Consider the following 12,714-nt stretch of genomic DNA (forward strand, 5'->3'; position numbering starts at 1 on the left):
AAAAAAAAAAAAAAAAAAAAAAAAAAAAAAAAAAAAAAACAACAACAACAGGAGTGAAACTGTATTACCTACCTACTGCATGTAAATCCGGAAAATAAGACACAACCACTATTCCAGTGCAAAAGTCACATCCACAAATTGTTATAAAAAAAAAAAAAAAATACTAAGAACATTATTATCGAGGTTTTCATGTACGGGTACATCTCTTGCAAATTGAAAAAGAAAAGTATCTCCTCACTTATGTAGCTTCACCCAAGATTCTCAATCTCAATAGGTAAGTATTTACCTAGGTATCTACTTACATATATGACTACATCTTACCTGAGGACGGGTGCTCATTCCTATGATTTGCCAATGAGCCAAGTGGTGTACCTCCAGCAGCGGTAGTCATTCCTGCCGCTGCAGCTATGGAGTTCATATTATGGGGGAGAAATGCCGCAGCCACGGCCGCTTGGGCATTGAAGTAAGCCATCCTACTGGCGTTGACGGCAGCCATGGACATCTGATGGTGGTTGAACCGCTCAGCTGAGAATGAAGCTGAGCTTGAGATCGGTCTATGTTGAGATCCATAGCTGTTGGGGGTGATGGCGGATATTCCTGCAGTTGGGCTGCGATGATGATTGACAGAGTTGGAATCGGATAATCCTAACAACTCTTGAATTGCAAAAGGAGATCGTTGAGGCATTGTGTTGTGTACGTTTGGCTTGGACTTCTCTAGAGGAGGAGAAGAATGTTTCTCTGGCGGTGACTTCATGCAATCTGTATTATTGCCCTCCAATTTGACTTTCTGTAAGGATTCGTTGTCATTCATGGTTCGGGAAGTACTACCAACTTCATCATAATGTAAGATCATGAAGACTCAGGAAAGGAGTTACCCCCCCCAAAATATTATTCTTAAACCTAAAGCTATGAAAAGCACGTGTGATAAGTAGCTACTGACAAACAGTCAACAATCAGGGACATTTAAAACGGCACGAGTGACATTTTGTTTATTTTCTGAAAAACGAATTTAAATCAAGGAAAAAATTATTTTACCAAATTGTAATTTATTTTTAAAAGAATTATAAGAAATATTTTGACTTAGAATATTTAAGGTACATGGCATAATTTTAAAATAAAAATTAAAAAATATATTTTTGAATATTTTTTAGAGAAATAAAATATTACGGTGGCCGTTCTCTACTCGGAGGTACTTGGTTCGAATACCGGCAAAGGCCGAAATTTTCTATAGGCATGGATGTAAAAGAATGTAACTTGAAGTAATGTAAAAGCTGTTCCGAAGTACTTGATTTGGCATTTGTCTATAGGTGTGTTTGTTCCGCGTTTGTTTGTTAGATCTTCGTTCGATTTTCATGAACTTTGGTAAAAATATTACATCGCATGAAGGAAATGTTCACGTGAGATATTTAGTTCAATTGGTATTTCGGAGGTACCACAAGGGCCCTTTTTATGAACTTCTTTGTTTTGTCATAACTCCAGAACGATTTAAGTGTTGGGGCAATTGCCTCAGGGGATGGGTTAAGCTTATACGAAACCAGAACGGTTTGTCTGAATTTGACCAAATTCAGCAAACATGTTGAGCTTGTAAAGGCCATTTTCTCATTAGACTTTGGACTTAAGCGGGCCTTTGGGGTGTCATAGTGGCTCATTTTCTGAGTGAATTCAATAGTTCACTGAACCACTACTGTTATTAAGGTATTCAACTAGGCACACGCAAATAATTATCATTTATTTATGGTAGACTGTTTGGTGTCCACTGAATTTCAATAATGGGACAGGTGGAGCACAAAAACCCAAATTGTCTAGGAGAAATACTCTGGACAACTCTGTATAGATTCTATTTTGTATCAGAATCAGGCAAGGTAGGAATTTGGTTAGGGGTACCGTAGTAGAGGACAATTCATAGTAAAAATTTACTGCTGAGTTAGATCAAATTCTCGTCATGATTCTTTTCATAGGCAATTTTCTGTAGCATGGGCATTCTCTACCACCTAACCATTAGAGCTCCATTATTATGTATAGTCAATTTCTCAAATGAATGAGGATGAAATTCCATGCCCCGGCTGGGATTGAACCCCCTATTTCCCAAGACCACTACGCCATCGAGGCAGGTTATTGCGAAAATTAACAACTACCTAGGTATTTTAGACTGGGAATCAGAAATGAAACTTTATTTAGGGACAAGGACTCTGATTGTTATAGTTTCCCTCTGTAAATAACGCTCAATAAAAAAAAGAAACTTTATTTGACACAAGTATTACTTTAGATAGTTTTAAAATTAAATGAAGTGGCCCAATATAAAACTGTTGTGATAAATAACGGGCTCCATGTCCTAATTCGACAGTCTAAATAAAGCACTCTATAGGTAAGTACTATTCTGATTTATTTTTTAATTAATTAATTCCCTTTACCCTGATATTCCTAACTTGAGAAACCAGGTTCCTTGGGCTCAAGGAAGTTTCAGTTAGTAATAAGGTAATAACATCCCTCAGTCAGGAATCCTTGAACTAAGTTAGAATAGAATAGAATAGAATATAGGTATACCTACCTACCCTGTTCCAAAGCTACTGAAGGTCGGCCAGATTTTCGAGCTTATTTAGAATCGGCCTAACTCCATACTCAAAAAAATCCCACTCCAAGGCTTAGCTAGGTGTATGCAAACAGCCCTAGAGGAGAGGATGGGTTAAGCTTCTAGGAATCTACTTATCTACGAAAATAAAAGACATTAGTAAAGCAATAGGTGGTGGTTATTGTTTGGAAATCGAACGCAATGTAACATTTTATTCCACAGATTGACTGGAAAATCTACTGGCCGCAACACTCAGAATCTAGGTATCTATCAGTTATGATAAAATACAGTCAGTGCAGTTCCCTGTATGCCCCCCCGAAAATCGGAGCTATTGAAAGTACATAATATTGATGACTTAATGTCAGTTGACATGCCACCCATCTGATTAATAGACTAAATACTAATCAATAAATCTTCCTAATTACGTTGTCACACCTAGCAGAAATGTTTCACCAATAAATTACACCACACACATCACTTCGGCACATTTGAATAAACATCGTCAGTTTTTATTCCGGAGGCCAGGCAAAACCTGTGAACTCACTGTCAAACCGAAGCGACGTAGATGGATTTACACTCGTAGAACAAAGAAATTTTCCGTTAGATTATGCCAAACAGCCGAATGATGAGTGGGCATTTCTTTGTGTTATGCTACAGCATGCCACATAGACCCCAGTATGAGTTTTATATCGAGAGTTGAGTTGAATGACCACACACCTAATTGTCCAAAACTCAGAACCTTATAATTATGTCTACTTGTCCATAGATAGTTCTCAGCTTTTGAGGAAATCTTAGACGAAAGTCTTTGTTAGACGTAATAATTGACAGTGGCTATTATTATTATTATTATTATTATTACTATGAAATTTTAAGATCTGAGTAATTAATACATTATTTACAAAAAAAAAAAAAAAAAAAAAAAAAAAAAAAAAAAACTTAACCCTTTTTTTCCCTTCTTGTGTCCCAGTATGTTGGGCACTAGGCAAACAGCTATAATAAATTAACATTTGAGACTTTTTTCATGCAGAAGGGTTTAATTTCCATCATCAAAGGAAAGTGGGAATTTTGATTTTTACTTAAACCATAACTCAAGTGGTTAGGCAATGTTCTTAGCACCTACTGCGTGAATTTTCTTTCATTACACATTTTTTCCTTCTTATTTATACTTCTTATTCACAAGTTAGTAATTATCAAAAACAATAAGATATCCTTAGGGGAAATTAAAGTAGGCGGGGCCTTGAGATTTTTTCTTCTTATAGCTTTTTTTTTCTCGCGTTAACCTCTTCAATGGTTACTGTCCCCTGGATTTTACCGAGGTTTTTAAATAAGGTCTCTCATTTCACATTGAAATGTAGGAAAGGAGAGAGAAAAAGAGATAGAGAGAGGGAGAGAGAAAAAGAAAGAGAGAGGAAAGTCACATATTACGCTGTATTCTGTCGCTGTATTTTTTTTTTTTTTAATTTAAGCAAGGTTTTAATTTATAAAAAATACACCTATTTTGTACCAAATACATGAGACCTTGTTTAGACTGCGGGAGTAAAGGGACTTTTCAGTCTCATTCTGGCAGTATAAACAGGGTATATTCTATTCTATTCTATTCTATTACGCCAGTAGCTACTTAAAAGATAAAAAGTGTATTCGATTAATCCAAGTTCCGAGAGGGCAAACAAAAATGAAAGACTGAAGGGGTTAAAAGTCTTTTACTTCCTACTCTAAAGCTGCGTCCACACTTTGGTCGATCGACGTTCACGACGAACAACGTTGCTTAAATCACGTCCACAATATTAAACTTTTAGTTCGCCTTATTAAAAAAGAAAATAATAATCTCTGGATGTTACCTTGTTTATATGCGTCCCAGGCGATATCAATCGACATCGCTCGACTTTGATTAACTGAAGTGTTGACGCGCCTTAATCAGGAGCACTTAATTACGAAATTTTCAGCCGAAGATTAGATAATTAGAGATTTATTCTTACTTCTCCTTCTTCCCCCTGCTCGAATTTTGGATAGGGGTTCAAGTGGCACTGTGGAGTGACAATCCAAAGGATCGAAAATTCGATGGCATGAATTCGAATCCCGTGAATATAAAAATGGAGGGTATACCTTTTTTTAACAAACGAGTTGTCTTATGCACAGTATTTTTCTAGAAAAGTTAGAAAATTTATGCGGATATGATTCTAAAAATCTAGTATCCCACTTTTAGCTCGAAAATCTCCAGAAAAAATACATCAACAGCAGAAGGCAGTGAGTGACACAATTTCATTGGAAATATTTTTACTACCTATATTTTTTTCCTTTTTTTTACAATCATAGAAACCCCCAAATCTAATAATAAAATAGAAAGTAATAATGAAAAATCCCTACAGGATTCATTAGCAACTAAATAAAAGCCAATTACAATTAAACATTATCCGAGGAAAGATTTCAGAGGGGGAGGCAAAAGGTGTACCATTTTGACGAAGATTTGGAAATCCTAGTTCATCATTGAAGAAACGTTATTTATCTACGATAAATGTGGTCAGTCAGGCACGAAGAAATAAAGTGAATTACCTATCTATACTCGTAAGTAAGTCCTTCAGAATCGCAACCAATAATGTAACAGTTATGCTCAATGCTCATAGTGAAAATCAGAGTCTTCTTCTTCGCCTTTTCCCGTGTGCAGACGGGGTCGGCGTTTTTGGTCAGCCTCAATCAGCCCTGGGGTGGTTGCTTTGGGCTGTTTGAACTAATTTGACATATCAATTCAATGGATAAACTTGTCCCCTTGAGCTGATCCAAAAAATTGTAGCAGTACCTATTCGAACTAAGAGCTGTCCCACTTACAAGCTGGAACAATTTCGTGCCTGCACTCCGGATAAATGAATGATTAGAAGAGATTAAAAAATTAATAAAAAACAGATTCGTGTTCTTAATTCTCTCTTCCTTTCTTGTACGAAGTATGTTTCCTGGCAGTTATTTCCTTCTCAATAATAAAAATAATATTAAATCCTAGAACTTACTCTATGATTTTATTTTTATTTTATAAAATAATATGAATTACATTTTTCTTCTTTTATTGATAGATACTATACTCTCTCATTATATTGTATCTATAGTTTCCCTCTACATGATGTAATAGAAAGTAAAAAAAAGACAATTATACTGTCATATTTATTTCCAATTCAATCCTACTCAGTTTCATTATTTTTAATTTTATGTAAAATTATTCTTGGCAACTATTCAATCAAAATGGCGTCATTTTTTGCATTAGTTATTTCTAACATTGAAAGAATATTCAAAAGTCTATGATGAGAAGTCAAATGAAAATATTGAATACAGTATGGAATAGATACCAACAGTTATTATGATATTAGATATCTTTTATCATTACTTAGATACTGCTGCAGATTGAAATTGTTCCGAAGAGAATTAGGTAGTTGTATTTCATGGCATGGCCCAAAATAATTTTACTGTAGGTACTTTTTCGAATGAGCGGAAAAATTAGACTAGGTATGCTAAGACCTACGAAGAAATCTTGGATCTAAAATTCCAAAGACTGTACCTAACATAATAAAATAAATGTCTATCTTTCAAAAATATCTAGGTAGGTACCTATACTCGTAAACCTATTTATCAACATTATGAAGCTCGGAAGACAATTCAAAGAAAATTTTCCCGAAATAAATATAAAAAGTCTTCATAAATAATTTTAAAAGTTTAATTTGAAATAAAAATAAACCTTTCTTTTGGGATTCAATCACAATATAAAATGCTCAAAGGAAATTTAAAAGATTTATTTTCGTCGAAAAATAAAGACATTTAGGGTATAGCTGGGATGTTTGGACATGAATTCAAGATGGTCTTCGCATCCAGAGGTCGGTGATTCGAGTCCACGACAGTCTAAAAGCTTAGTACCTACCTATGTACATAGTGACAAATTGACAGTAGGTGATAATGACAAGCATTTATGCTTATGATTCCAAATGATTCCCATTTTTCTATTGCTATGCTGTCTCTAAATATGGGCCAGGCATAAATAGATTCGTCTTCTTACTATTTTTATTCCATATTTACTACGCTCCTGATCTCCATTTTTCACGTTCCCATTTTTCAGCAGTTAATTCACCCCAAGTTTCCTTAAAAATAATTGAACTTTTAAAAACGATTAAAAAAGTGTCCTCGAAATCTTCAAAGGTACTTAATTTTTGCTGATTAAGTTGGATTTAAAATCGCTTTCCAATTCCATGTAGGATGTAATAATTTCGTTCTTTCCTCGAAGATTATTTTTTTAAGAAACTTATACACTTATTTATTTTACGAGGATTTTATTTTATTTAAATCTGTCCTTTATTTAAATAAATAATGAAAAATCTAACATTCATAAAAACGAGGAAAAGTTTTTTCTAAATTGAATCGTTTTTCTGCAACCGCTTGCAGAAAATTCTTGTAAGTACGCCATTAATCTGATGTGTATTTAAATATCCAACTTGAAAAGAAAACTTTGGAAAATAAATATCTAATATAGATAAAAGAAAAATAAGTCTGATATCATGGACTGCCAAAACATCCCTATCCTGTGGAACTTATGTGTCGAGAAAGAAACACTCTCCATTTATGTGCCACAAAAACATTGGCGGATGTGTAAGTTTCACTCCTTGGCAAAAGGAATTGGTGGATGTAGCACTTTTACCATTTTTCTTTAGAAGTAAAAAAAGTGGTGGATGTGCAATTTTTACCAATTTTTGTATGTAAGCAATGATTTGTTGGATGTGTATGTTTCACTTACTCCTACAGAAGTACAAGATTTAGTGGATGTGCTAGTTTTACCATATTTGTCCAAGTAGGTGTAATTATATTGTATTTTGTGTCAGGAAAAGACTCGATAGAATACTTTATTATCTTTCTTTTTTCGTCTCAATGAAAGCGGAAAGAACTAAGTACTATATTTACAAAATTTATACTGTCGAGCTGTGTAAAAAAAAATAGGTAGGTACTTGTAAGTAGTATTTTTGTATTATCAGTCTCAATGAAGTAACAAGTCTGGTCATTGAAAGAAGTATACAATGTCACTCATACATCCAAATACGACAATGACACTAGTTGTAAAACAGATGTGAAATATGGAACATTGATCACTAATAAATGCAGTATGTAACAGATGGTACCACTTTCACTTTATCCCTTTAAAACAATGAGGTAACGAGAGGACAATCTATGTGACCTGGTCAAAACGATGAATATCTTAGAGGTCAGATCAGTCCAGAATTGTTAAAGATATCTTCATTCATAACATGAGTAGAGAGTTGTTAAAGATATCGTTGGTTCTCATGAGATCAATGAAGTTAAAACGTCCAGCTTGGATAGAACTTGATGTGTGATGACCTCTTAGAACGCCATTATTTGATACTTCTGAGGAGTACCTTCAAATATACCTTGTTTATCCTGTCGGAAAAGGACCAAAATAGCGCCTTGAATACCTTTGCCTCTGCAGTCCATACTAGGTCCTTATTCCACGAACGAATCTGCACTCCCCACTCCTCAATTTTAACTCCAGAAAAAACTTTGTATCGATCCTCAATGTTTTCTTCAGTCTCGTATATTTTAGTCAGAACGTAGACCTCATTATCGTTTGGTCAGATATTTTAGTACATGCTATATTGTAAAAGTGTGTCCAAACATAGTTGATCGGCCGTTGATCCACATCGATTCACAATAAATTCACATCGATCGACAGCCGGACGTCGACTATGTGTGGACACACCTTTAGGGTACATGGATTCATAGAAACTGCATAAATTTATGTAAGAAAAAAAAAAAAAAAAAAAAAAAAAAAAAAAAAAAAAAAAAAAAACAAAAAAAAAACAAAATTTTTTAAAAAAAAAAAAAAAAAAAAAAAAAAAAAAAAAAAAAAAAAAAAACTTCCAGCAACATAACACGAGATCTAGTCCAAAATGGCGGGGCAGGATGAATATAAATTTCACAATTTCCTTTCTGAACAGATGAAAAGTAACACGTGCCCCCACGTGAACACAAATGTTTCCAATATAATTATTCATAATTCAAATTGGAAACATCATGTTTCATAGGAAATAATATACGTTATAGCCACCACCTTACACTTTGAGAAATACTGTCAATTCCAACCAATATTGTTGGTACTTAACTAAGTATATGGTTACAACTGGTAACAGAATTTGGTCCGCCGAGGCACCGGTCCGACGAACGGGGTCCGCTTAAATGTGTAGTCTGCTTAAGTTTGAACAAAATGTAGGTACCTATAAATACGTACCTACGTACCTATTAAATTCTATTTACTATAAGGTTTTATTTTAAATAGGCATTTAAAATTGGGATAATCCCACTTGCTCACTTCACTAATAGCCCTTGGTATCAGTATTCCAAAGGAAACTCAGAATTAATGATGGTGTAAAGTGCGTCGTATAGGATTAGGAAATATTTTATTCAGGAAAACCATACGTATTTCCATGCAGCACAAGTATTTCATGCCCGGTGTATGCAAGTGTCAGCATTCGCCATTTTGTAAAGCACAGCTGTACGAAGTAATTATCCAATTAAGAAAGTGTATATATTGACATTTTATTTTTTGTTTTTTCTCTACAGAGAGGTAGAAACCCCCCTCTCTCCTCTGCATTATGGTTTTGTATACCTATACATAAATTATAACGTAGAGGCATAATATCTGCCATGTTTTTTAGTCCCTTTCGGAAATTATCCCTGTGTACGTATGGTAGGAGAGGTGAAAATGTGCAAGATTACTTTGCTTTGAGCTGCATCCTGCATCATATGGAGAGTAAATGAAACATGACTTGTGGTGATGACGACTAGGTATAGCACAGTCCAATTTAGGTATTGGGATATGGTTTGTGCCATTTAGATTACTTTTAAATAGGTAACAAATTCTAGACCCATTCTTGAAACGATTTTTCATTCTGAACTTTTTACTACGCAAGTAGTGAGAAGTCCTTTCAGGAATAGATGAATGGGCCCCTGGCCTGAAAAATAGTCATCTTGATCAATCGTTGCTTTAAGAAAGCATTGGGTGATACGACAGACTTAAACTTGCTTTCTGGTAAAGTGGTCCCCTATGGATTCCCCAAATACCGAAGGCCCAAAGTCGAACACACCGGAAGATATGGTGAAACAAATACACTAAATTGGAAATGGTCGAATTGATACTTGGAAGTTATTTCGCATCCAATCAATGATCAGTGATCAGTGCGATCACATAACACAACACGGTGCTGTGTATGGTACTAGGACTATATTAGGGCTATGGACGTGATCTTTTATCTGTCTTTGCTGGGATTCGAAACACCGTCCCCTGATTACAAATCCAACACCTTGGTCGAATGCACTGGGACTATGCTTGTTTTATGTGAATTCATACAAAAGTCCCTGCATTTTTCGCCCATATTGGAATTCACATATGGAGGGATCCCCATATTTTGTGATAAAAAATGATGGTTTCTAATGTATAAGTATAGCGATGTCATATACATATTATCTTTTCATATTATTTCCCTGAAATATGTTGGGAATTGTAATTATTGTAAAACATGTACTGACAATACACATTGCGTGAAGTTAGGGGAAAAATATTGCCGCTTTTGAAAACTATACTCGGATTTTCAGCTTCTTCCATACCTCGGTAGAAAAACCACATTATGGATACATACTACCTGAAAAGCTACTTTATACAATACTTCTCATTCTTCCACGGCAACCTCCGTGGCCGAGTGGGTATCACAGTAGGTTTGCACGCAGGAGGTCCGGGTTCGATTCCCGGCGGGGCCGAGGTTTTTTCCGGCTCTCTGCTTGGAGTTCGGGGTGCACTCAGCCTCGTGAAGACAATTGAGTAGCTACTTTAATCGAGTAGCGACCAGTGGCGGCATTACAAGTCGAAGAGACGAGCGATAATAAAAAAACGATGATTGAGTAAATGAAAGACTTGTAATACTGTGATACCCACAAAGTTTGTGAGAAAGCTCTCTGCTTTACCACAAAGATACCATGATTTGATTTGATTTTGATACTTCTCATTCTTCCTCTCTCCCCTCTCTGCTCTCTCTCTCTCTCTCTTGGCGATTCGTTAAGACAGTGCTAGTGCACAGGGCATAGGAGGTAAAATGGCACATCCACTAGAAACATACCGACCAGAGAGAAAGAACCAACCAAAAGTGAAATTGGACGGTGACCAAACTTTTTGAAGGCTAATAGAGGCTTGACACACTTCTGGATCGCCACCAATAAAATACTCATCTCCATGATGATCGCCAACATCCGATGTGGGTCGGCACCTTAAGAAGAAGAATAGAGGCTAATAGAAGAGGTTTCATAGAGGGATCTGTAACTGCTAAGCTCTTATCGTCCCGAAAGGGAAGGAAAAGAAAGACAGGATAGGAGAAAGCCAGCCGTTAAGAGAACGAGCCTTATCTGTTTAGGATGAAATGCGCCACGGGCGGGGGTCAAACCCGCGACCCAGCGCTTACAAGTCAGACGCGCTAACCTCCAAGCTAAAGGCTGGTTAATTAGTGATTAAAATTGGATAGGAACAGTTTATTTATTTAATTGGGAATCCTCGGTTGTGTCATTACTTGATCATTATTGTAACGCTCTACAAGAACAAAAATGAGTTGAATGGAAAGCCTGTTGCTACTGCTACTACTGTTACTGTGGTCAAAGTCCCAAATAATATTGAGGACAAAGTTACATGCCTCGTGGCTGGGATTGAACCCAAGTTCACGAGACAAGCTTCTTGACCACTACACCACCGAGGTTGGATTTGGATTGATATCCAAAAATGTAACACTTTAGAACTAAGTGAAGAATATTCTCGTTCCCACAATCCAACTCAAGACCATTCAATTGAGTAATTGTGGAGATTTAAACTGTTTAAAAACAGAGGTGTAGGGTATGCTAGAGTTTTGAACGGTCCAAATCGAGTAGCAAGTTACCTACCAACAACTAAGTAAATGTACATTAACTCAGAAGAAGAGTCGTTCCAGGGCCTCCAAAAACTCAAGGAAACCTAAAATTTTAACAATCTTGGGAAATTTCATCAAAATCGAACTAAACTTCCGAATTCGAGAGATATCATGGAACAAACAAATTATGAATTGCAAAATCCTCGAATTGATATTTAGAATAGTAGGTACCTATACCTAATATTCGTTGTTAATTTCGGAGAAGAAAAGAGCAAGAATTTTCATACCTTACTATGTATTATACTTGTAGGTAGTTATTTATTTTTCGAAATCTAGGTATAGGTAAGTACTTACTGTTTTAGAACCTCTAATATCCTCTCCACCACTACCTTCATCACGGAGGTGTGAAGATGTCATCTGAGGTTTTGATTTGAAATATAAAAGAAAATTAAAATACACTCGCGGAGAATCAAAATGCAATCCAAATATTTTGATATGAGTTGAATGGAAAGACTAATCGTTTCAATAGACAGGACAAGTGATATCCCGCTGCGCTCTACAAGTCTTAGAATTACTTTGGGCCTTTCAATATGCATACGGGGGTTCTGGATTTCCAGCCCGAAGTCCCAATAAAGTAAGTACTCAAGTGTCCTCTGAAAAACTATTCGCTCATTCTCGTGTCCTCTTGAAGTTAAAGGCCATTCCTTAGTTGCCAAAATTTCTCTACAATTAACAAAGGATCCAGTAATGAATGATCTACAAATAATCAAATAAACACCACAACACTAAACGTTTAAATTAAACATTTAAATCTCCAATTTCGTCGAAAGCCCAGAGTTCATCTTTTTGATTCGATGGGAAATGATAAACCTTCCAATGGTTAAAATGGTACAGTTACAATCAATTACATTAGGTTACCTTGTATCATCTTACATTAGGTACCTTGCAAAACTGAATAGGTAGGTAGGTATGTTCAGGGAATCATGAAAATTTCTGAACAGAGGTCAATACCGTATTAACGGAGGTAGGTATTAGGTGCCTTATCTCCTCGCATAGGAAAACCCCTAATAATGATTTATTCTTCGTTATTATCGTCATCTTACTGGCCTAGCACACAAGAGATCCGGGATTCAATTCCCGGAGATTGTTTCAAAGATTCTTTCCGCACATTTCAGTATCAGGGTACACACAGCCTCTTGAAGATACATAGGTAATTAAGTT

General features: G+C 35.7%; 1 protein-coding gene across 4 annotated transcripts in view; it reads right to left on the reverse strand.

Moving 5' to 3' along the window:
• The window catches only part of LOC108252350 (visual system homeobox 2-like), a 49,254-nt gene extending 48,213 nt beyond the window's left edge, over positions 1-1,041 (reverse strand). For all 4 annotated transcript variants that reach the window (XM_026823314.1, XM_026823316.1, XM_026823315.1 and 1 more), the window contains exon 1: positions 322-1,041. In XM_026823314.1, coding sequence (XP_026679115.1) covers positions 322-853 — 532 coding nt within the window. In that variant the 5' untranslated portion in view covers positions 854-1,041. The remainder of the gene's footprint in view (positions 1-321) is intronic.
• Positions 1,042-12,714: the final 11,673 nt, after the last annotated feature.

This window comes from Diaphorina citri, unplaced genomic scaffold (assembly GCF_000475195.1).
Source record: "Diaphorina citri unplaced genomic scaffold, Diaci psyllid genome assembly version 1.1 scaffold435, whole genome shotgun sequence".
Lineage (NCBI taxonomy): Eukaryota > Metazoa > Arthropoda > Insecta > Hemiptera > Psyllidae > Diaphorina > Diaphorina citri.